Raw genomic sequence first — 26,874 nt, forward strand, 5'->3', positions numbered from 1 at the left:
TTGGACTTGGCCCATTTCTCTGTCCAGCAGAGTATCTGGGCTGGAAAAGACCCAAATCTCAGCTCCTGGGGTTAGGTGACTCCCCCAAAGGTCTTCTGTGTATTCAGTGAAGAAGGGTCACATATGCAAATGCATTCTGATATCAGGCAGGTAACAAATGTGAAGAGGCTGGCTGTTAATTAATCCCTGTTAATCAGCCAATCCCCAAAAGCCAATCCTCTGGGCCTCCTCACCCCAAATGAGGCTGACTCCTTGGCTCCAGCAATTGGATATTTTGTTTTTCTTTTTGTTGTTCTTTACTCTTCATTTTATAAAAGTCTTCTGCCTCCTACCCTATTTCACAAGCAGTGCTCCTGGGATTTAATTTTTATTAAAAAACAAAAGCAAATGGGTTAAGCCGCTGCCTTCAGCTTGGGTCATGATCTCAGGCAGGCTCTTTGCTCAGCAGGGAGCCTGCTTCCCTCTCTGCCTGCCTCTCTGCCTACTTGTGATCTCTGTCAAATAAATAAATAAATAGATAAAATCTTAAAAAAAAAAAGCAAATAAAATCAATGTGCAAACCCAAACAAACCCATCAGTGTGCTACTTTCTGCTTTTGCTGTGACTCTTGGTTTAGACAAAAGCTATCCGGACAGGTTCAGGAAAACCCAAGTCTTTACTATGTCCTAACTTCCTGAGGCCCCAAGCTCCACGAGAAGGTATGTGTACGCTCTTTATAGCTGGGGTTCAGACTTTTACAGACCTATTTTATAAACGAATGAGGCATTCAATGTAACCCAGACTGCTCAAAGTGCTGCTGAGCAAAAAGATCAGAAGGGATGAACCGGTCTAACACAGGTTACGTTGTGACTCCCCTCCCCCACACCCAGCCCAATGGTAATTCTCTACGCTCCAGGATTCCGCAAGGCAGTAAACGCTAAAGAGCTGGGTCATCACGGGCCTGTAGGTTATCACTGCTGGCGGGGGTGATGGTGGAAAGGGACAAGCATCAGAGCCGTCCACCCTCGGACTCCACCACGGATTCCCCATCAGACCTGGCTGCTCACAGAGCCTCTAAGCGGCTCCCGGCTCGTGTATCCACACGCCTCCCACCCTTTACGAGACTGCTTAAGTCCCACCTCACCCCTTAAGTTTTCCCCAACCACTCCTGCGCTTGTGCCGGCTGGCACCAAGTCGCGCCTCTGTCACACGCCCGCCTGTTTAGATGCGAGCGCGGACGCGAGTACGCAAAGACCATGGGATCGCCTCCGGCGTGGCGGCGCTCCTCGAACGCTACCGCGTGTCCTGCGCAAAATGAATGAACGAATGCATGACTCAGCGCGCGACCTACGCGCTAGGAGAGAGCGCCCTCGCAGGACCCCGCTTTCCCGAAACAGACAAACGTGAGCCGCGAGCGCGGAAGGCGAGGACTGACGACCGAAGAAGATCCGGCCTCCTATAGGCCAGAACGGCACGAGGGGTGGGCTCTTTGGGGGCACTGGTCGTATATTGGTCGAGCCTCCAGTCTTAGGGCTGGGACTGGCCGCGCAGCTCCAAAGACCGCCTCCGCGCGGAGGAGGGCGTGCCCTAGGGGCGTGCCTGGCGCTCGGTCCCGCCCCCGGCGTAGCGGGCTCGGGCGTGAGGGCCGCGGTCTTCACCTGGGACCCCCGTGTCGGGGCCGCCGCGTCGGTGTGCTGTGGTCGCAGGCCTGGTCGGGGCCTTCAGAGGGCTTGAGGCGAGGTAGGTAGCTCCGGCGCGCGGGCGCGGAAGTCGAGGCTTTGCAACCCCCGCCCGCACGGCCCGTTCCCCTGCCCTGCAGCCTCTCCGGGTCTACGAACGGGGCGCGTCGCCGGGCCCCGCGTTCCCCGCCGGGAAGGGCACAAAGGGCTCCTGGGGGCAGGGGGGCCTCGTGTCTTCGCCTCCATTTTGCAGGCGGAACGGCGAGTGCCGGGCGCGGAAGCGAGAGGCCGGGGTTGGAAGAGCCTGAGCGCGGGGAGGCCGGGCCGAGGGGGGCGCGCGTGCTCACGTATCCTCCTGCCCGAGCAGCTGCGCTGTTGGTCGGCCCCGGCCGCGGACGAACTCACTTTCCCTCGCGGCCTGTCCTCGGGCGTGTGCTGTTTACCCTGCGCTCTCGCCGGGGGCCAAGTGGCCTCGGGAGCCAGGCGCTGGCGCTGCTTGCGGTCGGTGTTAACGCGGAGACCATCCCTCGCCCGCTGAGGGTCATTCCCACGGGGAAGATGGAGACGAATGATGCTTCCTTGGTGCCGTGAATGCAGCAGCTGCCGAGGGGGAAAAAGTACAATGTCTTGCTTTTTTGTCTGGAAGGGCCACCCTTTCCCACTCTCATCCCCGGAGCTGTGCTCAGCAGCCTAGGGGCACAAGCTCTGGTCCTTTGTAGTTATTTGGTTGGGCTCCGTGTATTGTTTATAATAAAAATGAGCGGAAACCTGCCAGTGCCACAGCAGTTTGACCCTCACTGGGAATTCAGTGAGGAGTGGGGCCTGCGCGAAGATTGGTAGTATTCATAAATACCCTAACAGCTCCTAGATCTAGGGTGGGAAGGATGTTGCTAAGTTGCATGACAGAATCTATAGGTCATTTTGCCTAGGGTTTGGTTAAAAGAAGTAGAGGTCACCACTCGTTTGTGCGTCACCTGGATCAATTCTAGGTTACTCAGTACTGAAAAGAGTAAAGAACTCAGTTTCACCTCTCCTGAAAAACTTTTAAAGCTCTCCCCCCACCCTACAGCTAATTAATCACGTCTTCCTTTAGGTTAGTTTAGGTTAGTTTCTACTGCCTCTGCTTTAAACATCACATTGTAGTTTCCCTAGCTCCTAGCACAGTGCTTGCAACATAGAAGACACTTGGACTAAAGCCAAAACAAAACAAAAAAACCCAGCAGTGTAGCCAAAACTTGACAAAACAAAAATTTTCATTCCTTTAATTTTTTAAAAAAGATTTATTTATTTATTTATTTATTTGAGAGAGAGAGAGAGATCACAAGTAGGCAGAGAGGCAGGCAGAGAGATGGGGCAGGGGTGGGGAAGCAGGCTCTCTGCTCTGCAGAGAGCCAGATGCCGATGCAGATGCCAAGCTATCCCAGGACCCTGAGACCATGACCTGAGCTGAAGGTAGAGGCTTAACCCACTGAGCCACCCAGGCACCCCTCATTCCTTCAATTTGTTGGGCCACTTATTTTTACAGATTAGGGATGCAGTTTATTTCTGGCTCTTAAGTTAAATTAGGCTTTATCTGTCATGTTACTAACTCTGGATAAGTTATTTAGCTTCTCTGTGCCTCAGTTTCCTCATCTGTAAAATGGGAGTTACAGTAGTACCTAGTCCGTGGGTTCAGAGGATTGAATAAGATTTTGATATAAAGTGCTTAGATAGTTCATGGCTCAAAGAAAATGTTCAAGAGCTGTTAGCAGTCATTAGGATAAAAATAAACAGATACTTAAATAGATTTACTCATGTTAAGTATCTGTGTATACTTGACCCTTCAGGGTCTCTCTGCCTGTTAGTCCTTATCTGTTGCTTGATTTTACAAAGTCCTTAAGCCTCTTCAGACTCCTCCACAGTGAACATATTCCAATGATTATCTGTTATTCATTTAGAGTCTCAACACCTACTAAAAATTAAGTGCCTGGTAATAATTTGGCCAAGTACTACTATAGTAGTAGTTGATACACTATTAGTGTGGTCTGATACTCAGAATGATCCTGTAAGAGCAGGGGAATAGATGGGGCCTGTTGTGGCTAATAAGAAATCTTCAGGATGATTGGTTCAGCCAGAAAGGCGGAGGTTGTGGAAATGGAGTGGCTTTTCTCCTTGTAACTTAACTGTTCTCATGAAGAAACTGTCTCCTGTCTTTGGAGTTATTCACAGACACTGCGTAAAGTGGAAGAAGCCTTCTCATTGACTTTAGACCTGTTGGCTTGACCTAGAGGTGGCAGATAGAACCTGTAGGGGATGTTGCCTCACTTCCAGGTTTTCCTGTACCACTTTCTGGGGGCAGGATGCAGGTGAAGTTGTATATTTCCTTCCAGCTGTAGGTCCCCTTGGCACATCAGTTTCTCTTAAATCATTTGGAGTCTCCAAAACAAATACTTTCTCCTTTTCATTTGTAACTGTCACAAGAATTCTGGTCTTTGATTCTGTTTTTAATGTAGCCATAATGAATCCTGAATCCTTTCTAGGGAATATGGTTCTTTTTGGGGTCTCCTTTCCAGATCTGACATACTATAATTAGCTATTAAAAACCTGCTACAGGGTGTGAACTTTATCTGGTGTCCTATTGCAAAGACTTTAAGGGCAAAGACCATAAATTTCCTTTTCAAATGCTCCTGGCATAGGATAGGCACTCAGTGGAGTGTGCCGTTGGCTCAGTCTGTAGAGCATGCAACTCTTGATCTTGGGGTTGTAAGTTTAAGTCCCACATTGGCTGTAGGGATTACTTTTTAAAGATAAAATCTAAAAAAAAAAAAAAGTGAATGGTTGTAAAGCCACTGTAGTAGTTCTTTCCAGTATGCCAAAACAGGTGTACTGATTAACCTGGTGCTTTTGAAACATTACCAGTCACTTGGAAATCTTGTTCAAATATAAATTCTGATTCCAAGACTCTGGTAGGGCCGGAGAATCTACATTCCCAGCAGACTCTGAGGTGATGCCCATGCTTCTGGTCTTCAGACCACACTTTGAGTAGAAATAGAAACATGCTAACATAAGTATCTGCATTTGGTTTTTACTTTTTTTCTTTTTTTTTAAGATTTTATTTATTTATTTGAGAGAGAGAAAGCACAAGCAGGAGGAGCAGAGGGAAGGGGGACAAGCAGAGAGCCTGACATGGAGCTTTATCCTAGACCCTGGGATCATGGCTGAGCCAGAGGCAGAACACTTACTTAGTGACTGAGCCACCCAGGCGCCCCTGCATTTGGTTTTTAGAAGTACTGCTAAAAACAGGTTTTGTTTTCTTATGGTTTTGAGATAAAGTCTTGAATGTATGATCTTTTTTTATTTATTATGTTATTCTATTTTTAACAATCTTATATTTTGTTCCAAAAAACTGTTCGTGAGGGGCGCCTGGGTGGCTCAGTGGGTTGGGCCGCTGCCTTCGGCTTGGGTCATGAGCTGGGAGTCCTGGGATCGAGCCCCACGTAGGGCTCTCTGCTCAGCAGGGAGCCTGCTTCCTCCTCTCTCTCTGCCTGCCTCTCTGCCTGCTTGTGATCTCTCTCAAATAAATAAATAAAATCTTAAAAAAAAAAAACTGTTCGTGAAATCATTCCAAGATACTTTCCATATAACAAGATTTTTAATAGTAGTTGAGGCATATAGATTGAAAGAAAAGTAAGATGAAGTCAAGGGTAAGATTAGTATAAAAGGTGTGTGCCCTTCTGTGGTAAGCTTTTTGCTTGGATAGGATTGCAGATTTGTTGGCTGAGTTTCCTAGTATTCAAAGCAAAGAGGAAAATTTTACCAGTTTCGCCAGTACCTTTCAAGTAAACACAAACTGGCTGTTCAGTGAAACACTTGTTTTTGTTGTGGAGACCAGAGAATTCTCTGGTGCCTTCTCCAAAAGAGGATCCTTTGGTACAGTGAGCAGCGTTTTTATCAGTTAAGATTCTTATCGGTCTTCATACATGTAACCTGACTGCCTCATAGAAAACACTCAGTACTGTGGTACAAGCAGTGGCTTGTGGAACAGCAACCATGGTTCTAGGACCGGCTTGCTCAGACAATAGGAGAGATTTTTGTTACAGGAAAGCTGTTTTTCTGCCTTGCTCTTTGGTGGGAACAGACGGTATGGTTATTAACACGTTGAGTCCTGAGTATCCTCGTGGTTTGAGTTTTGTTGGATGGGGGCAATCTGCTACGGAGACCAGAGAGCTTGTGGTTGAGTGGACAGGGGGCCGGAAGCTCAGCCAAGCTCCTTGTAGATATGGCAGTGGCATCTCTTTAAAGGCCTTTCATAGACCTGCGTGATGAGTTAGAAGACTAGCCTTCCTGCGAGGCTGTCTGGTGGTCCCAGTCAGTTGCCAGCCAGCCTGTGTGTGAGTGAGTGAGAAAGCAAGAGAAGGAACTGGCCACAGCCTTCCCACCACATTGATTTAGAGGGAGCCAGTGGCTCCTTCCCAGGTGCTGGAGGATTTGTTCTGACTAAGCAAAACAGAGGGGAGTAGCCTGAGGGGAAGAAAAGGGGCTACTGGAGCCGGAGCTTTTTTCTGAGGATGGCTTCGGGCCGGCTTCGGGCCGTTACCAAGCCATGGGAAACATGTCTACCCTCTGCAGCTTTGAACCTCTTTTTCCTTTTCACTTGGCTTTGACCTTCCTTTTTACTTGGCTTATTCCTTTTACTTGGCTTTGACCTTCAAATAAAAAGGTGGACACAGCACCCAGGGTGATCTGCCCCACAGGAAAAGACAGGGTCAATGTGGAAGACTAAAGGACTTGGGGCTTCAATAGCCAGGGAGGGAGCAGGTAGAATGGCGGTTGCTCTTGGCTGTTGACCTCCCAGTCTCAAACTTCCAGCTGCAGTGTTCCTGGCACCCACCCAGCTCTGAGGCAGGCCCTCGCCTCTTGTCACTGTCCCTTTTGTTAGCTCCCCTGCATATGTATTTACCCCCTATCATGCTGCCTCCCACGCCTGGATTGGCTTCTGCCTTAAGTTCTTTCCCACAAATATTGTTCCCCACCGAAGCTTTCCAGCAACCTGACAATGTGGGGTCCTACCCTGCCCCCTCCCCTTTTCCTTGTAGGCAGTTTCATGTTTTTAGAGAAAGAGCAGTACTGAAGCCTCTTTGTCTGGTTCTCTGGTCGGATTCTGCCACTATGTGTGAATGGCATTCACCACCCATACCTGTGGCCTCCTGTGAGAACCCAGGGAGTCTGAGGCATTTGGCTCTGCAGTGGTAGGGCTTGCGCTGTGAAGTGACACCTGCCCTGTGTAGTTGGTATAGGTGGCTGACTGTGTGCTTGGGGACAGAGATGGGCCTTGCCCCAGCACAGCTTCCCTGACAAAGTTGGTATAAATCAGATTATTTTGTACGGAGGTGGTGATTTAACAGATCCTGGAGATAGTGCTCAGTTTGATTAGAGGAGGCTCGCTGGCTGGTTGGTCATTCATTCCTCTATCCGAACAGTTTATTATTTATTTATTTTTTAAAGATGTATTTACTTATTTATTTGGCAGATAGAGAGATTACAAGCAGGCAGAGAGGCAGGCCAGAGAAGGGGGAAGCAGGCTCCCTGCTGTGCAGAGAGCCAATGTGGGGCTCCATCCCAGGACCTTGAGATCATGACCTGAGCCGAAGGCAGAGGCTTAAGCCACTGAACCACCCAGGTGCCCCCATCCGAATGGTTGAGTTAGAGGAATATCCTTTCTCTCCTAACGCAGCCCTCCTTTCCCCCTCCTGGATAGGAGTGAGTGGGAGGACGAGCTGCCAGCTGTGACAGGGCTGCACCAGGCGAGGGCATCTAATACCACGAAGGGTCGGGTGTCCAGGCCTGCAGAGTCAGCATTGCCACATAGGTGACGTGGGAGCATATTTTTACTGTAGGGCAAGCGGATGCCAACCCTACCTCACTCCTAATTATATGTATCTGGTAGGTCATATGGCCTCTGCGGGAGACTGATAGAGAATTTTAATAGCAAAGTCCAGGTGGTTACTAGAATATCCTGAAGCTTATGTGGCTTGTGTCTTGGTTTGGCCAAGGACAGGGCAGTTCTGGTGTGTATAGAATTTTTGCAGATGGAGGGTGGAATTTACTGTTCGTTTTCTGCGCTCTGAGACCTTAAGGCCCTCACTTCAACCTTGCGGTACTTCCCTGTTACAGAGGAGGCCTCTGCTCATCCCAGAGCGGCTAGCCTGTAGGAACACTGTGAGATCTGTGATCTCTGAGCAGGAAGGCCCCACACAGAGTTATAGGTTCTGTAAAGCTATTGGCCTGGGAGGCAGTGTTGGTCCAACACCACAAGTCCTTTTTATCATCAGGAGCCGTCCATTGGAAGAGGAGTAAGTTGCTTCTCATTGAAAGTGTCTAAGCAGAATCCGCAGCTCCATCCTCACCTCAGAAGGTTAGAAGGGATGATGATCATGTAAGATCTAGAACCTATGGAAATGAGGGCTGGACCTTCATGCCAATGCCCGCCTGGCAAGGGCTGACAGGACTGAACCTCAGAAATCTAAAACTTGTGCATTTGCTAGGCCATTTCATCAAGAGTGAAGGTTTTGTTTTTTTTTTTTTAAAGATTTTATTTATTTGTCAGAGAAAGAGAGAGAGAGAGCGCGCACAGGCAGACAGAATGGTAGGCAGAGGCAGAGGGAGAAGCAGGCTCCCTGCCGAGCAAGGAGCCCGATGTGGGACTCGATCCCAGGACGCTGGGATCATGACCTGAGCCGAAGGCAGCTGCTTAACCAACTGAGCCACCCAGGCGTCCCGAGAGTGAAGTTTTAAAAAATTCTTTTTTGCCTTCAGCAGTCACTACTTCAAGGAGTTTTCCCTGCTTTCTTCTATCCTTCGTGCTCTGTAGCATCTTATATACAACTTGGAACTACCCTCGTGGACTTCTTTTCATTCACTTCCTTCACATGTGTCTGTCTTCCCATAACTTGTGTAGTTGGAGGGGCATGATTCGTCAGGCAGATTAACAAGTAAGATTATGAAGAGACTGAGAAAATAAACCTGCCTTTTCCAAAGCACTGTTTCCATGAAAATCATCATTTCAGACCATCTTAACCTGTTGCTGAAGGGTCTCTGGGGACAGTGTTAACCTAGTTCCAGTTTGTATGTACACTTGAAAATTACCTAGAGATGTGTCCTGAATAAGCTTATAATTCTAGCTCACCACTCCCCACCCCCCAGGATAAATGGGTACCTTCTTTTTTGAATGAGTCCAGACAAGACATAAAAATTACATCATCAGAGCAAAGTGATCATTTGTTTGCAACCTTTTCTTGTCCCAGCATCATCATCTTCCTGCTAGGTCACAAGACCACACCTGTTAGTGGATGGGGAAAGCGGGTAGAAGGGGAATTAGCCACCCATCATGGCCTCGGGCTCAGCTTACACACATTTTTTATGTGTAGCTTTTTTTTTTTAAATTTTTATTTATTTGACAGATCACAAGTAGGCAGAGAGGCAGAGGGGGGGTGGGGAAGCAGGCTCCCCGCTGAGCAGAGAGCCCGATGCGGGGCTCAATCCCAGGACCCTGGGATCATGACCTGAGCCGAAGGCAGAGGCCTAACCCACTGAGCCACCCAGGTGCCCCTGTGTGTAGCTTTTTAAACAGCCACAAGGTGAGGCTGTGGCTCCATGGAAACCTGTTTCAGCTGGCCTTGGTCACTCATCTGTCTGTCCTGTCTCTTCCCTCTTCTCCGTGTGCTGATCTGCTCTGTAACTTGTTCCCTTGATGCTTCATAAAGAGCTTGGGTTCTGGAGTCATAGCGTCCAGGATTTGAATCTCTCTCAGCCTTGGTTTCCCCCTCTGAAGGTAGATAAGGGACCTGCCTCCCTTGGGAAAACCAGCTTGAAGACTGCTGGTGCGTGGGTTGTAAATCACTGCCACCCTTAGGGGTACCACTTGGTGACACAGGCGAAGGACATGCAGGTGCATTCCCCTCAGCCACTGAGCTTCTGGACGCTAGTGCTGTGTGCTCTGCCCGCTTTTGCCTAGTCAGTGGTGGTTCCTGGCTGCCTTGCTTGCAGTGAGGAAAGATGGGGAGTAACCACAGCATCCCCCCATAAGGGATCTGTGAAATAAACCAAAAGGCACCCTTCCAGCGGAATACAGTGCTGGGCAGTGATATGAAAGAAAGGAAGCTCTCTCTGTGTATTGCTGAGGAAAGGTCTCCGAGATCATTGTTTTTTTTAAAAAAGGAAAGAAAACATTCTGAAAACAGTGCGCTGCTTTCATGTAAAGAGGGAGAAGGATGAAAGATTTTTGTGTTTGTTTGCAAATGCATCAAGAGGTGAGAGACATACACACAAATTACTGAGACTCTTCACCTGTTTTTATGGGCATATCTAATAATAAATATTCTGCCTTTGTTCTGTGAAACATTGGCTGTTTTTTCTCCCTCAGTTGGATTCCTTTGTGGCTTGCAAGGTGACTTGTTGGCACTGATTCGGTACCCCACCCTCCCCCACGACGCTGATGACCCCTGCTGCCACTCAGTATTCACCGGGTGTGGGCCACTGTCGGCTCGCCCTATGTGCGGTAGCTGGTTTTAGTGAGGGATGGAGACAGGGCAGAGGGAGACTGCTGTAGCGCATTTTATATTACAGCTACCTGTTACCTGTCCAAAAACATTGTTCCTCTGCCCCACCCGGTGGCTGTGAAAAGTAAGAGAGTCCGTGTGAAGTGTGTGTGCTCTTCTGGGGTCGCCTCCGATTGGACCTGGAGCCTCATGTGCCCAGGCAGACAGAGCGCTCTCAAGGGGCAGCTGTGCCCACCCAGTTTCTCAGTGTGCGAGCTGAGCCCTTTCCATGGCCAACCCCACTTTCTCAGCTTCCCCATTGCTCCCAGCACCTCCTCTTGCTATTCCTCTAGCCTCTGGTCTCCGCGGAAGCAGGACTATTTTTGTCCAGGTTCTAGCTTTGAGGTTGGCCCAGTGCATTCCGGGTGGCCTCTGAAATCCCAGGCACTTAGGTTTCTGTTGTGGCCCTTGCAAATCCTCCGGGAGTTGTTCCGCTCTCACCAGCCCCAGCCCCGTCCACCAGTGCTCCCAGCCTGGACTTGTTGCCTGTACCCTTGGGCCCAGGGAAGGGGGTCTCTGTTATCTTTGCAACTCTTAAAGGAATGGTTGTTATTTTCAGGTCCAGTTCCCACATTGTTCCTTCCCCCACCAAGTGCTCACCCTGGTCTCCCTTGCTCGCCTGCCCACGCGTGCATGTGCATGCGTGCTCGTTGGCGCGGGCTCTCTCTCCCTGTCACTGCCACATGCATACATGCTATGTGGCCATTGTCCTTGTTACGCACCTGCATTTCCCCACCTTCCCTCGGGTGCCAGTTCATCATACCCCAAGCTAGTGGGAGAAGAGTTGATGCTTGCCCTCTCTCTGGTCGCTGGCCATCCTCGGAATGAGAGCTGGCCACCTGCTTCACAGCCCGAGGTGGGGTTTCTGTGTTTTGAGAGGATCCTTCCCCCTCCGCTGGGCACAGTGGGCACTGCGGGAGCACCCCAGGCACAGCCACGGCCGGAGCCCTGACCTGCTGTTCCCTGGAGCAGAGCAGCCAGAACCAGGCCAGAGCGGCCTGCCGACAGGAGCATTGCTGCAAAGAACTGGGTGTAAGCCTTGGCTCTGATTGGGACCTGCCTTCACCCGCCTGGGCACCTGCTGCTGGGTCTGGTGCTGGCCTTGTAAAAGCAGAGGACATAATGGTCTGCTCGTCTGTCCCCTTCAGAAAACTCCAGGGCCAGGGAAAAGCCAGACCTGTGTTCTCCTCTGAGGAAGTAAACACTGTTTATTCTTTATTTTCCTAACAACAACAACAACAACAACAACAACAGTCCTTTTTTTTGACATACTGGTTTCATAAGTACGACATAGTGGTTCCACAGTTATACATGTCACAAAATGCTAACTACTGTAAGTGGGTAAGTATAGTTGCTACCTGCCAGCGTACAGTGTTATTCCAATATTATAAAACATATTCCCCATACTGTGCTTGTTTACTTTATACATCCCTGTGACTGACTGACTTTCTAATGGAAGTTTGTACCTCGTAATCCCTGTCACCCACTTCACCCATTCCCCACCCCTTCCCCTCCGGCAACCACTAAGTTTGTTCTCTCTGAGTCTGTTTCTTTTTGTTGCTCTCTGTTTTGATTTTTAGACTCCAATTGTAAATGAAAACATATGGTGTTTGTCTTTCTCTGACTTATTTCACTTAGCCTAATACCCTCTAGATCCATCCGTATTGTCAGAAATGGCCAGATTGCATTCTTTGTTTCCATATTCTTCAGCTGTTTCCGTATCTGGGCTTTGGTCAGTAATGGTGTGGTGAGCAGGGTGGCATAGACCTGTTCAGATTACTGTTTCCCTTTTCCCCCGGGGACAGTCCACGAGCGGGCGAGCCGGAACACATGGCACTGCCAGTTCGCCTGTTTGAGGAGCCTCCCTATCGTGTGCCATGGCGGCTGCTCCGGTTTTGGCCGGCACTCTGTGGGGCTCCCTTTTCTTCACCTTGCCACCAACACTTCCCGTGTCTTGTCTTTTTTGATTTTGGCCATTCCGACAGATGTGAGGTGAGCTCTCATTGTGGTTTTGATTTGCATTTCCCTGATGATGAGTGATGTGGAACATCTTTTCATGTGTCTCTTGGCCCATCTGTGTGTCTTTTTTGGAAAAACGTCTGTTCAGGCCCTCTACCCATTTTTAAAAATCAGATTGGTTTTTTGGTGTTGTGTTATATGAGTTCTTTATATATTTGGATAGTAAAACCTTAGTGGATACATGATATGCAGGTATCTTCTCCCATTCAGTAGGTTACCTTTTCTTTCTGTTGGTGGGTTTCCTTTATTGCAGATGTCAGTTTTTTTTTTTTTTTTTAAAGATTTATTTATTTATTTATTTGACAGAGAGATCACAAGTAGACAGAGAGGCAGGCAGAGAGAGAGAGGAGGAAGCAGGCTCCCCGCTGAGCAGAGAGCCCGATGCGGGACTCGATCCCAGGACCCCGAGATCGTGACCTGAGCCGAAGGCAGCGGCCTAACCCACCGAGCCACCCAGGCGCCCTGCAGATGTCTGTTTTAATCATTAAAAAGCAAGGTTTCCTGGACACAGATGCAGAGAATTTATCTTTTTCTTTTCCTTTCCCATTCTGTAGAGAGCTGAAGGCTTCAGGGGAACTCTGACCTAGGGACATCTCAATGGCCTTGGGAGAAGAAAAGGCAGAGGTGGAAGCATCCGTGGACACAAAGACCCCATCTTATGGGCAGTGGAGCTGCAGGGAGCAGGAGGTGGACATCGTGGGGCTCGTGAGCAGGGAGCAGGAGCCACCACTGTGCCTGGAAGCTGAGGCAAGGACTGCCTCCCCTGTATGGGGAACAGAGGGGCTGTCTGCCCCTCCCTGCTGTGATGGGGCTGACCCTAGTCCCTCTGCATCCTGCCAGCCACAGGCCAACGCCAGCAGCAGGGAGCCAGTGGCTGGTAGAGCTCAGCTTGCTCTTGGTTGCCTGCCTCCTCCTGCTGGCGCGGGGACTAGAGACCTTTTGCACTCTGTGGGAAGCCAGGTAGGTAATAAGGCAAATGGGACTGTAAGTTTAATGTGGTCCTTTGGGATTATGTTCTAGCGTTTTCTTACCATCTTACCTGTTTTCCCAGCCCCTGTACAAGGTGGGGAATTGGCGGGCGAAGGTGGAGTGTCTGGGTATGATGATTTCTGTTTAATAGGCTCACTTGGAGAGTTGGGCCTTGGAGCCAGTGGAGGAGGACTCTGTCTACACATGTCCTGTTCCTGAAGAGTGTGACTGGTGACCTTCTGAACACTGGGGATTCTCTGGCCGGGACCTAATGCCCAGAGGGCTGGGCCAGAGGGAGCCGAGTCCTATTTCTGCCTTGGTGATCTGAACTCTTTGGCAGGGGGAAGACCCTGAAGAGACTTGAGGAGGGAGGGTCCAGGGCTGTGGGCTCCTTGAGGCTCTGAGACTGTATCCCTTTGGGACCCAGGAACCTGGCAGAGCCCTGGAGCCCCCGTAGTGGGCGGCACTGTCCCTGGGTAAGAAGAATTTCTTGGGCCTTGCTGATTGCAGGGAAGCCTTGCCTAGTCAAATCACAGGGAGCAAGCAGTCCTGCTCGGCTCTGTGACTTCAGGCATATCATCAAATCTTTCAGGCCCTCAGTATAATTGGGAAGGTGACCTGAATGATACTTCCCAGATCATGAATATCCTTCCCAGCTCTGACATCCTGTTACTTTTTGCTTGCCAAGGCCTCCCACAGGAATGGCTTTGGTCTCTTCAGTATCCCTGTGGCCTTGGCTGCTGCAGGCTGCCCCCATATGGTTCTGTCCTGTGAGGATGGGCTGATCATGACTCTCTGGGAGGAAACAGCAGCTGGGCCCATCTGCCTGGGAGCCAGGGGTGGTGGGAAGCCCAGGGCACCTGTGAGTCAGAGATTTGGTGAGGCAGGAAGCAAATAAGCAAACCTGGAAGTAGCTGTTTCATGAGCTTACTACAAATGGACTTATTATTGTGGTACCTGTTGTTCATTGAGCTCTTACCCTGTGCTTCTCACACCTGAGTTCCTTTAATCCTCGTGTCCTGAGGAAGGGGTACTTTTTTTCCCCCTTTTTAAAAAAATTTCTTTTCAGCATAATAGAATTCATTGTTTTTGCACCACACCCAGTGCTCCATGCAATATGTGCCCTCCACAATACCCATCACTTGGCTCCCCCAACCTCCCACCCCCCGCCCCTTCAGAACCCTCAGGTTGTTTTTCAGAGTCTATAGTCTCTCATGGTTTACCTCCCCTTCCAATTTCCCTCAACTCCCTTCTCCTCTCCATCTCCCTATGTCCTCCATGTTATTTGTTATGCTCTACAAATAAGTGAAGCCATATAATACTTGACTCTCTCTGCTTGACTTATTTCACTCAGCATAATCTCTTCCAGTAGGAAGGTGTACTATTACTATCGCCATTTGACAGACCAGGGAAGGGAAGCCCAGAGTCCTCCGTCCGGAACGTGGCAGTTGGGTTTGCATAAGTCTTTCTGGTTCCAAAGCCCACGCCCCTAGCCATTGGGTTGTCCTACCTTCCTCAGGGGCAAGTTCTTCATCAAACAGACTGGAAACTCAGAGTTGAAGAGGCTGAGATGAGGGACTCACTGTGTTCGTTTATAAGAGGCATGAGCTGAGCAGGTGGGGCTGGTGGGTCTCCTGCCTGTTGGGTGTGGATGTATCTCAGGGCAGGGGTTTCTGCTGCCCAGGACACGCTTCTCCACGGTTAGGTGGTGTGCCCCAGCATGACAGCCGCGTGAGCTGTGCCTGCTGTCTGCTTGCATGAAGACTGGAGGGTAGGAGTGGTTTGGGGACCACAGTTGGCTTCCCAGAGCACGCAGAGCTTCCATGCTGGCCACTTGCCACATGCTGTCCAGTTCTCGCATCAGATGGCAGACTGCTTGCGAGAGTTCTCCTGAATATCATCTGGGTCCCCAAGGAAAATTCCACAGCTCTCCTCTGAGAAAGACGCTTGGTTTGCTTATTTTCACCTGAGTGCTTTTTCTTCCCTCTTCTCATTGCAGATGGAGGAGACCAGGCTTTCTGCCTCAGAGGATCTACCTCAGGCTCTCAGTGTTCCCAGAGCTACAGGCCTTTGCTCAGGACACGATGCCGATAGCGAAGATGACTCATCCCCGGTTGAGTCGCCGCGAGCGCTAGACCTCAGCCAGCAGCCCCACTACTCAGGTTTCCCTTTCCCACCAAGGTGGAGGCCGCTGGCAAGCCAAGCTGCCCCTGCTCCTCAGTTCTCCAGCTGCAGCGTCTCTGCCTCCTCCCTCGGTAGTCTCCAGGGTCACCGAGAGAAGGCAGAGCCTCCAGGTTGCTCCATTGCCAAGGTCTCCTCCTCTCTGCAGCTGGTCGTCCCCCCGCTGACCCCCTCTGTGGTGGGGCCGGGGCTCCAGTGGTCACCACAGCCCCCATCTTCTGGGGTTGATGCTCCGGGGCTGGGCAGGAGGCGCCTCTCCTTCCAGGCCGAGTACTGGGCCTGTGTGCTGCCAGACTCCCTGCCTCCTTCCCCCGACCGCCACTCCCCGCTCTGGAACCCGAATAAAGAGTATGAAGATCTGCTGGACTATACATACCCGCTTAGGCCCAAGCCTCAGCACCCAAAGCACCTTGACAGCCACACGCTGGCTGACCCTGTCCTGCAGGACTCAGGTGTAGACCTGGATAGCTTTTCTGTTTCCCCAGCAAGTACCCTGAAGTCCCCCACTAATGGCTCCCAGAATTGCCCATCAGCAGAGGCTTTCCTGCCATTCTCTAGGCCCAGAGAGCCAAGCCTTATGCGGTCGCCCTCTGGAGTACCCCAGAAGCAGGGCAGCCTGGGACTGGCATCTTGTAACCAACTCGCATCTACGCCCAGAGCTCCAGGCCGTAGGGACGCTCCTTGGGAGAGCAGAGAGCCAGCCCTGAGGGGTGTGAAGGACTGGCTCCCCGTGGGCAGGCACCTTGAGGTGGGATCTCCCCAGCTGAAGACATGGGACAGAGGGTGGTCCTTGCCTAGGACGGAGAGAGAGAAGGGGGCCAGCCGTGGTGCCTGGCACCCTGCCTGCACAGAGTCCAGATGGAAATCAGAAGAGGAGTTAGAAAGTGATGACGAGTATCTTGCCCTGCCCACTCGGCTGACGCAGGTTTCTAGTTTGATTTCACATCTAGGTTCCATTCCTACCTTGGTGACCCTGCCCACCGGGGCTGCCAAAGGGCAGACCTCCCTGGATCCGTCAGACAGTGATAGGCCAGCTTCTCTCCCATCAGACTCGAGCCAAAGCCAGCTTCCTTCGGGGACTGTCTTCAGAGGGCCCAGGGGCCCCGAGGGCCAGAACCACTGTTTGCTGCACTCCTTCGTCCAGGCAAGGGGCCCTGGAGGGGACGGCTGTCTGGGGAGCAGCCAGGCGCTGGGGGTCTCCGGACTGCTGAGAGCACACTCTTCCTTGCCAGCTGTGTGGGACCAGTGCGCGTGCTTGGACCCAGATGCTACAGGGCAGCCTCTCGGGAAGGGAGAGCAGGGAAAAGAATCGCTCATGCAGTGTGTGAAGGTAAACAACGCTCAAGGGGCTTTGCCTAGAGGTGTGTGTTCTGCCAGTGCGTGGAATCAAACATAGTAACCTGGAGCACTTCTTACGGGCTGGGCACCGTGCTGTGCCTTCTCTTAGTGGATTCTCACAACTGGGCCCAGTAAGGACTGTGGTGGTCGTTTCACATGTGGAGAAAAGGCAGTGAGGGGTTAGGTAAGCTGCCCACCCGAGGCGGGAGCCTGACTTAACCACCACTCCAGGCTGCTTCCTGGGGCTCTCGACCTTGAGGATTGAGAGGTACTCTGCACAAGAAACATCCGTGCTCACGTGCCCTTAGGAAATACTGAACTGAACCAAGGTAAATGGTTTTCTTTCTGTAGGTCTTCTGAGAGCTTTAGTTTGATAAAGTGGTGGAACCGCTGAGTTGAAGTTCTGGAGACACTGTGTCCTGGCCATCTTGGTCACCAGACCTCTCGTCGACTGGGGCCTGTCTGGAGGGGGAATTCACAGTCTGTGGAACGGGGTCACCAGCATGAGGCAGATCTGAATTTGAATCATGGCACTGCCATTATTTGGAATTTTGGCTCAGTCTTTTGAGTTTGCTCATTTGTGAAGTGTGGAGCCTTGCCTCTTCGGGATGATGTGTGGATCACATGAAATAATTCATGCCAAGGGCTTTGCATAGTCCCTGACACAAGGATATTCGGGAACGTGTCTCTCCGCACACACACAGTCCATGCGTGGCCTCAGGCCCTGGGTGAGCACACAGACACTGCACACACGCAGTAGTAGGCTGGGTGGCGAGACCCAGGGCCAGCACAATAGACATTTCCTAGCATTTGAGGGCTTGAATCAGCCCCGTGATGTCCATGTATGATTCTGTTTGTCCTGGGAAGCAGGAAGGACAAATGTTAGCATGTGCCTCTTCTGTGGTAAAATACTGAAGGCAGTCTTTGAGGCAAATGCAAAACAGGGACACACAGTTTTGATTCACTTGTTTCCTGCCATGGGTTCCAGTTTGTCATGATTATAGTCCTTTATTTTGTTTTCCTCAGGGACAGAAAGTTAGCAGTGGTGCTCACCCAAGAATTGGTTCGCATGTCAGGGGTGCCTGCTCTGGGCTGGATCCTGTTCTCCCCTCGTGCAGGGCAGGCTTCTCTCAGCCTGTCATGTTTGGTGTCACAAAGGCTGAGGGGAGACCGAAACCATATTGCCTTCACGGAGGTCTGGAGTTATGGGGTGGGGACAGGCAGGGAAGGAGGGAAGAGAGCTCCTCAAGGAGGGGAGGGAGGGAATGTTCAGGAAGGGTACACAGTCTGTCTCCCAGAATCCCCTGGCTTGAACACATAAACTGCAGTTTGGTCAGTAACACCAAACTTGTGTTCTTTTGTCTACACAGACATTCTGCTGTCAGCTGGAAGAGCTGATCCGCTGGCTGTATAACGTAGCGGATGTTACCGACCACTTGATTCCATCTAAGCCCAATCTTACAGGTCTCAAGTCTTCTCTGCAGCTTTACCGGGTAATATGTGGTCCTGGCTTCTGGCTGTTCACTCACCAGAGTGGTGGCTAAGTACTTGATTACAAAGTAAAAGCTCAAATAACTGATACCCGGTATGTGATGGCACAATTGACTGTTTTACCTGAAATTTAATTAGAGGCCCTTTTCAGATTTTTACTGCTGAAAAACCAAAATGTAGGAGCGATTTCCCAGGCCAAGCAGAGTTTGGAGAAAATATATTGATCCTCAATCAGATCTACTTAAGGGAATTTGCCATGTAATTTTGCAGATGTCTCGGGGTTAAATGTAGAACTGCACTACTACGAGTCACTAGTCACATATGGCTATTTAAATTAAGTAAAATTAAAGATTCCTATTTTCCAGTTATACTAGCTACATTCTAAGTGTCCAGGCATCATATTTGTCTAGTGGCTACTGTACTGAACGGTGTAGATGGTACATTTCCATCATCATGGAAAGTTCTGTTGGACAGCCCTAATTGGAACCTGCTTCTCGGTGTATTTGGCTTTGGGTTGGGGGGTGTTTGGGTTTTTTTTGTTTTTGTTTTTGTTTTTGCCTCTTTTTCATTAAGGTTTTGTTATTTTTTAAATCTCTTTAATTATGAGTTCTGGTTAATTTGACTTTAGAGTAGGTGTTTGGTGTGATAGTGTGTGCCTGCTGTTCTGGAATAGTTGTCAGTAGGTCCCCCTTCATTTTCAGAAGTGTTCTGAGATGTATGATAAATTGTACAATTACCCTAAGTATAACATTAATCTTGACTGAACTACCCACAGACCTCTAGCATGTTTGGTTGGCCAAGCATTTCTAACCTCTTTTGAAGGAGCACAGGTAGTGTGTGGGGTCTGAGCCTGTGAGACTAGTCTAGAAAGGGTTTTTTGAGACAGTTCTTTGGATTTCTGTCACCTTATCAATTGCCTTTAGAGGCACCTTAGCAGAGCAGCACACCCCAACATCCCCCTCACACCCTGGCAACAGAGCGAGCCTTTGTCTTCCAACGTGGCACCAACTAAAATGTGAGGGCAGGGACTTCCCTGAATGGGCCAGCTTTTGTACTTTAGTGGGAGCAGTGCTGTTTACTGCTTTGTGGAGAGATTGCCTGGAGTTCCTTGCCCAGAGTATGCTTGAGGAAAGAGAAGGTTGGGTGGGACAGGGTCCTCCATGTGTAGCTTCCAAATGTGTGTGCAGAGCTGAGCAGGGCCCACTCCTTCGGGGCTCGGGGACAGTACTGCTGTGGGGAGAGAGGAAGCTGCCTGAAAGTTGCTCAGAAGTGTGGGCCCAGTGTCTGAGCTTCATCCCTATCAAAGCAGGTGCCAAGTAGAACAAGTCCAGTCCCTCCATTTCATCCCTCACTCTGTCCTTCTCCCCATCATCGTGCAGGCTAGCCAGAGCAGCTTTCTTGCTTTGTGGGTAGAACTGAGATCTGAGCTGGGCGTTATCCTCACAGGTTATTAAGACTAGCCCTCTTGTGTGTCACCCACACAGCTGTGTCACAAAGTGGGACTGCTGTCGGCCCCTTCCCCACACAGATTGGTGCATGCCGCATGTGTGTGGGAGAGCTAACTCGACCCCTGCTGAGATGATAGCTCATATAAGCATGTCTCTGTGTGTGCTCACATATTGTCAACTCTGACTTCATCTCATGAACTTTGTGTCCCATAAACACAGTGGGTTTATGGCAGCATATAAACTACAGAAAATACTAAAGAATAAAATAATAAGTACAGGTATTAGGGCAGCAGAAAACTAAAGATAGGAATATAGTTAAATCTAAGATTAAGATTTTTTTTTAAAGATTCTATTTATTTATTTGGCAGATCTCAAGTAGGCAGAGAGGCAGGCGGAGAGAGAGAGGAGGAATCAGGCTCCCTGTTGAGCCGCGAGCCTGATGTGGCGCTCGATCCCAAGACCCTGGGATCATGACCTGAGCCGAAGGCAGAGGCTTTAACCCACTGAGCCACCCAGGCGCCCCTAAGATTAAGGTTCTAATTCCAGAATGTGAACCACCAAGTTCTGTACCCTGTACTAAAGGTCGTCATGGATTTGACTTTACACATCTTAGCAGCTAGAGGAACGTCAAAAACAACTACAAGGCTTGGTACCCACAAGGGGAAAACAAATCAGCTGTTTAGGAGACTCACAGCTTTCCTGAGGCCCAAGGTCCGCACAGAGTAGGTCACTGAGGGAAGAAGTGGGTGGGGGTCCCTCTCTTGTGGGTCTTACTAGGTTCGTTAGAATAGAAGTGTTTTGAGAATCCTGTAGCCTCGTGAGTTTAAAGAAAACTCCATGAGATATGACAGAAAGAAACCTGGACTCCCAAGCTGTTCATGAACCAGGCTCTGTTGGGGAGAAGAAAACTCTTATTTTGTCCGACTGTAAACGGAAAGAAGGATGGAGTATTTCCTTTGGGCTCATAGTAGGTGAAGTTAAACTAATGCACTGCTTACTTGGGGAATTGTGATGATTGGGTGGGTTTGTCTTCAGGTTAGAGGGGAACTGAGCTACTACTCCACAAAGGATCATTTTGAGTAAGTTTTATCAAACGATAGTAACAAAACTTCTTTCTTTTCTGATATGCTTTAAGCAATTCAAGAAAGATATAGATGAACACCAGTCCCTGACAGAGAGTGTCTTACAGAAGGGGGAGATTCTTCTTCAGTGCCTGTTGGATAACACCCCAGGTGAGATGCTTGAAGTTTTGAATCGAGCCGGCTCTCACTCCCTCTCAGCAGCAGGTCCAGGGGCCTAAGGGTCACTGGTAAGGATCCAGCAGTGCAAGAGCACCACCCTCCCCCCACCCCCCTGGCACCCACTACCTTAGATACTGATGGCTGCCTGCCAGCCCTCACCTCATCACTGTCCCTGCAGCCCAGAAAGCCGGTCACCTAAAGGTAAGCAGAGTCGAGCCTGCGAGGAGGACACTCTTTCACCTTCTCCTAATACTGACCTGCATGGGAATGCTGGTTTTCATCCAGTCACCCTTGGTTCTTTAATAGGATGTTCACAGTAGGGGGACCTCAGGGGTTCCCCTCCTTTCCCAGCACAGGCTGAACCCCTCTCTGGCTATCTGCTCTCTGGCATTCTGCTCTGAGGAAGTATCCGTTTCTGTATTTGAGAGCAGTCCATTCTAAGGGAATGGGCTGAAGGAAGAAGTGCGCTGATGAGAGGGGACAGTCTCGAGTTCATTTTGTGGGGTGGCTTACCAATTTAGGAAAATGTAAAATCAGACTTTGAGAGTACACCTAAGCGTGCAGGGTTCAAGGATTTATGATTGGTGTTGCCCTTGCTGTGGACAGATGGGACATGGAGGATGAACTCGGAAAATGCTAGGCTAAAGCAAAGAACTGATAGATTGCCAAAAGCAACCCCTGATTTCCCGTAAGACTAAAAAGCAAGAGCTAAAGATCCCCTTTATATTATGCCTCAGTTTGGAGTGAGGTGGGGCTTCTGCTGGAAACAAACCACAGAAGCAAAGCTGGGCCAGACCTGTGGGCTTGGGAGGCGGTGAGGTGGCGCTTACCCGACCAGATGGGTGCCTGCGAGTGAGGTGACCTAGAGCAGTTTCTCAGCCTGGGTGGTATCCGCATTTGGGGCCGAATCAAGCTGTGTGAGGAGGGTGGCCCTACACAGTGCAGAAGTTTAGCAACATCCCTGGCCTCCACCCATTAGATGTCAATGGTACCTCCACCTCCTTTCCAGTAGGGACAGCTCTACCTCCCTCCAGATGTTGTGTCCCCTGGGATATCCCCTGGGAAGATGGATGACCAGGGTTGAGAACTGTGAACAGGCAGAGGGGTTTGAGGCACTGAAGGACTTTTCAGCAGGGCAGTTACCCAGTGTGAATTATGGGAGTTCTTTGTTTTGGTTCCTTCGCTAGGGTTTTTGGGTTTTATTGGGGCAGAAACAGTCCTTCAGGCTCCTGTGCTACTTGTCCTCCTGAAAGCCGTGCCCGGACACTGTGCTGCAGCAGTTGACATATTAGTCAGCCTGAGATGGATGGTGTTATTACTCATCTCAGTTGTGAACCTGCCTTGGAACACACAAGCAGGGACAGCCTGCCTCAAGCCCCCTTGATGCTGACTGCCCTGGTGCTGTGCCCTGTCTGGAGGTGTGGGGGCCTGAGCAGGAAGGGAGAGAGCTCCGTAGTAGGAAACTCTGCCCAGAGGCTGCTTATAACAATAGGCCTTTTAAAAGCTACAGGTTCTTTGACCTTCATTCAAAAACCAACCCAATAATACTTCTCAGTGCTTAATCTGGAAAAAGAACATCCCCCTTTCCCTTGTCTCAAAATAAGAGGCATTTAGGGTTCCTGTGATTTTCAGATATGTACTCAGGCTCTTTGAGATGGACACATTGCCCCTCCCATCCTCTGCTACGACTAACCAGAAACTGGTTGTGTGAAGACCACACATTCCCCTTGACCTTCAGAGTTGCTCCAGCTAGATGTAGGCGTCTTTGACTATCTCCTGTATGTCTGTATTCAATTAAAACACAAAAGCCTGGCTGGGAAAGATTGCATTCTCACTCCCAGCTTTCCTTTTACTTGGCCCCAACTAAATATTCTAACATCCTAAAATAAAAGTTCAGAACAAAAATAAAGGGTCTCTGAATTCCACACTAAGGAAAAAGATCTGGTGACTGTGGAGTGGTGAACAGCTGCTGCCCGCAGGCCACCTGCACGACACGGCACTGCTCTGGCCTCCGTAGAGGCTGATTTCACCGCAGCATGCGCTGGTTCCTCCTCGTGCTGCATCCTCTGTAGATAGGCAGCTTCCCCTTTCCCTTCCGCTGCTGGCAGATGCTGCAGCTGTAGCAGGAAACTGGAGGGAGTGTTAACATAGCTGATAAAGGCTCAGGAAGCTAAGGCAGCCTCTGTGTTTAACAAAGGAAATAAGGTTTTTTAGAGAAAAGCCAGCCTGCTGTGTGTGATGCACTCTGAACTTAGTCCATCCCTTCCGCAGATGAACACTTGGCCTGTTGGAGGAAATCTTGGCTTCACTAACCTCTTGTCAGCCTGCTTTCAGATCATTTTCTTTTGAAGTGTCTTCCTTGAGGACCCACGAAAAAGGGTTCACAAGCGTTCCCAAATACATTACTAGGCTAGCTGTATACATGTTAAGTACCAGTTCCCCAGCCAACAGAAGCTGTTAGGACCTGATAGCAGGGCCTAGTGTCCTGATCTTGGCATCTTGTTTTATGTAAGTCTGCCTCATACGATCTGGGTGTGCCTTGTGCTTAACTCTAAAAGCCAGATAATACCAGTCACCAGAGAACCATGCTTATGTGCCTGTTTGTGAATTATGTAAATCCAGAGTGGAGCCAGTGAAACTTCTCCGCTCCAGTCAGAAGTCAACATAGATCCTCCAGTCAGCAGCAGTCCCTGGAGTCACTGTTATAAAGCGTAGACATCCTGAAACTATGGCCCTGTTCCTATTCTGAGTAAAATGCTGTAGCCTTCTGTGATTCTTTAGAAAATGTAATTACATGTTGTGTTTTTGTTTTGGGAGGGTTTTTTGGCCTAATTGCTTTGAACCTCATTTGTTAGTGTTAAAGGATGTCCTCGGGAGGATCTCGAAGCAGCCCAGTGAGCTGGAGAGCCACGCAGATCGCCTGTATGATGCTATCTTAGCTTCTCTGGACATGCTAGCTGGCTGCACCCTTATTCCTGACAACACGCCAGTGGCACCCAAGAGCACGGGTGTAAAGGGGATGAGCCTGGTAAGTAGGCAGCTCAAGAGAAGAAAATCTGTCCTCAGACCCCAGTGCCCAATTAGGATACAGAGCTCATCAAACAGTTGGCTGTTTCTTAGAAGCTTGCTGAACCAAGTTATTTAAGTAAATGAGATGCTAGGAGGGGACCCTGACACTGAAAAAGGAAGATGCTATCATTGCCAGGAAGAAGGTTGGGTGTCTTCCTGTGGTGAGGGGGCTCACTGGTGCCTTCCATGACTTCCTTTCACCCTTGCTGCCTGCTTGAGGACTAGGGTGCCCCATGCTTGCACTTTTGTGGCAGTCCCTACCCCTTCAAGACAACAGTTGCAAAACTCCTCTATCCCTAAACTGGATTATGTAAGCTTCTCCAGTATAGGGCCACTGTCAGGCTGCCTGTTCTGTAGGCTCTTCCTGCCCAGCTCCTTTGGTGCTCAATCTTCAAGCAACTGGACAGCACCAAGTGCCCACAGAGACTGTTACTGATAGGTCCCCCTCCCTCCCTTCCCAACAGTGATCCCTGCCAACGCCCAAAAAGGGCTAGGGGGATAGGCGGGATGTAACCTGCCTTAGAGACTTAACATCTTTCTTTAGATCTTTGGGAAAGTTGAACAGGGAATGATAGGGAAGAGGGGTTGGTGCCCAGTGTGGGATCGCCACTGCCTAACATTCTATATGATTCCACAACTGGACCACACTTTTTCTGAAACTTCTCTCCCACAGCCAAAAAAAAGTGGTACTTAATTCACAGACTTTCTAGGTTCACTGTAGCCAAGAGAACATAAAGGATAAAATCAAAGTATGTCAAGACAAGGGAGTCCCTGTACTTGCCTCAGAAATTTGAGTAAGAGTCATTTTAATTCTAAAATAAATACAGTGATTGTCATTTCTTCCTCTGCAGCATTCTGCTTGTTAAAAAAGTTTCTCTTTCTCTTTCAGGCATCTCAAGCAGATATGTAACCTGTCGACTAAAATCTGGCGGTGGGAAACTTTCAGGAAGCCCTTGTAAGAGCCATTTAACACTGAAATCAAGGGGTAAACTTAACTGTAATGTACTAGCTTTAAAATACCTTTCTAGTCCCTGAAGTGTAAAGGCTGTTGAGTTACTTTTCTTTATTTAAAATGAATCCTTCCAAACTGAGGTTTTCCTTTTGGTGCTTCTCTATAAAAGCTTGTAGTTTTGCAGTTTTTGATCAAACAAGGCTGATAAAGCTTATTTACAGGTCTTTCACTGCTCCACCCCGCCCCAATCCATTTAAAAAGACCAGAGCTCTTAAAATAGTCCCTGCTGAGAGCCTTTGAAGAAGGTTCACAGGAGAGAGAAGGTACCAAATACTTGGTATTCTCCGGTATACCAGAAGACCGAAGAAACTTGGGGGGTAGGGGATGGGGAAGAATCATTGGCCAAGAACTTGGGGTCTTTTTATAAAATTAACTTAGGTTTATAAATCCCTCTTCAAAGTTTTAGAAGAGACTTTAAATCTCCAAATTAATAGTTCTAAACGAATTATTTTTGGCTGTTAGGACATCTTGGGGGTTATCTTTGGGGTTCAGTAGGGCTCCATCTGCCTGCCTAACTAATGTCAGGGACTTAGGGAACTGTCACTGAGCTTCTGCAGGACTGTGGCCTGATTATCCACACCTTAAAACATTTAATACAAAATTACCTCTAGAGCGACACCACCGTGTATTCCTACTCTCCCTTAGAAGAGTAGTACAAGATCAGGGAGAAGGGCATAGATAGGGTCATGCAGCCTGGTTAACTACAGAAACTAAGGCTGTAGGTAGTGAAGGAAAAAAGGGAAATTCTTCATGGCTTGGGAGTGACATGTACCTTGATAAGAAAAAATATATAACCATCAGTTCTGTAGCTTTCGAAAGCAAAATGTTAAGACTTCAGAAAAGGATTCTTCACACTTTATCTTTTGTCAGACTCCTTCCAGATTCTCATTTGAGGAGGGTTCATTCTTAAGGAAGATCTCATGTTTATAAAGAAAAATGAACAAGTCATCTTGAACCTAAAGAAGGTGACTTTGGAACCGTTATTCTCATGAGCAGACGTCCCCTTAGAACAAAACATTTAATACAAAATTACCTTCTTTAAAAGTTTAGGACTTTAGTTTTGAGGCCATGTATGTAATCCTACCACCATCTCATCTACTTCCATATGCATTTCAAGTCCTATTATTAAATGTGACTTCTGCTTTAAAATCTGACTTTATCGTCACTGGGAAAAGTTGCTGTTAAATTCTAATATTTAAAAATTAACTACAAAAGTAAACTACATAAAATGCACTATTTCAAGTGCCTACTGCTATGGTATGATTTACCAATGAGCAAGGGCATGGAGCAAGGACATGATCAGAATTCAACTATGTGTTTTGATTCTGCCACCTCCATATTAATCTTGGTTCCATTGTGAGATTTAAAAAGGACAAAACAAAACACCTCCAGAGCAAATAATTACATGCATAAAATATTCTTAAAAACCTACAAATGCTTTAAAAATGTATAATGGCCTCTGTTCTTAAATTGATCTATTTCACCTTCTCTTTGATGTGGCTATAAATTGGTACATGCCTTTCTACTATTACAGGACAGCCCTAAGGTGTTAAACCCATTTATATTTGCTAGTATTTGATAGACCTGTTTGTATTTAAAAAAAAAAAAAAAAAAAAGGAGCCCACAAAGATGACAACCCTAGGGAAACAAACTTGGCCAATGTTATAGCAAGTGAATGCTGAATATACCATTCTGTTCTCATCCAGCCTAATAATTACCAGTTTCAACAGACAGGAATTTTGGGAGTATTTTATCCCAAGAAACTAATTACTTTACTCAGAGATGATCTAAGATATTTTTATCTCCTTTGAAATAAGGTGTGACTGAGGGTACTCTGGACCTAGCTATGAATGCCATGGAAGAGGTCTAAAC

General features: G+C 48.8%; 1 protein-coding gene across 4 annotated transcripts; it reads left to right on the plus strand.

The window, feature by feature from the left end:
* The first annotated feature begins 1,595 nt into the window (after nucleotides 1-1,595).
* On the plus strand, nucleotides 1,596-26,626 carry CEP68 (centrosomal protein 68). 4 transcript variants are annotated; one of them, XM_004742074.3, is made up of 7 exons: nucleotides 1,596-1,719; nucleotides 12,808-13,213; nucleotides 15,222-16,733; nucleotides 18,112-18,234; nucleotides 20,816-20,912; nucleotides 23,777-23,949; nucleotides 24,880-26,626. In XM_004742074.3, the coding sequence occupies exons 2-7, from the start codon at nucleotides 12,851-12,853 to the stop codon at nucleotides 24,898-24,900; spliced, it is 2,289 nt and encodes a 762-aa protein (XP_004742131.1). In that variant the 5' UTR covers nucleotides 1,596-1,719; nucleotides 12,808-12,850; the 3' UTR covers nucleotides 24,901-26,626. The 4 variants fall into 4 exon arrangements, with proteins under 4 accessions (XP_004742131.1, XP_004742132.1, XP_012906557.1 ...); XM_004742075.3 differs by having other exon boundaries at nucleotides 12,808-13,000; XM_013051103.2 differs by lacking the exon at nucleotides 18,112-18,234.
* Nucleotides 26,627-26,874: the final 248 nt, after the last annotated feature.

Source organism: Mustela putorius, unplaced genomic scaffold, assembly GCF_011764305.1.
Source record: "Mustela putorius furo isolate JIRA1106 unplaced genomic scaffold, ASM1176430v1.1 tig00000224_pilon_pilon_pilon, whole genome shotgun sequence".
NCBI lineage: Eukaryota > Metazoa > Chordata > Mammalia > Carnivora > Mustelidae > Mustela > Mustela putorius.

What these genes read in the sequence shown, in the direction of transcription:
- CEP68 (XM_004742074.3), top strand. Translation starts at nt 12,851, where the DNA reads ATGGCCTTGGGAGAAGAAAAGGCAGAGGTGGAAGCATCCGTGGACACA. An exon ending in CGCTCATGCAGTGTGTGAAG is followed by an intron (nt 16,734 to 18,111) that starts GTAAACAACGCT and finishes TTGTCTACACAG; the next exon opens with ACATTCTGCTGTCAGCTGGA. An exon ending in GTGTAAAGGGGATGAGCCTG is followed by an intron (nt 23,950 to 24,879) that starts GTAAGTAGGCAG and finishes TTTCTCTTTCAG; the next exon opens with GCATCTCAAGCAGATATGTA.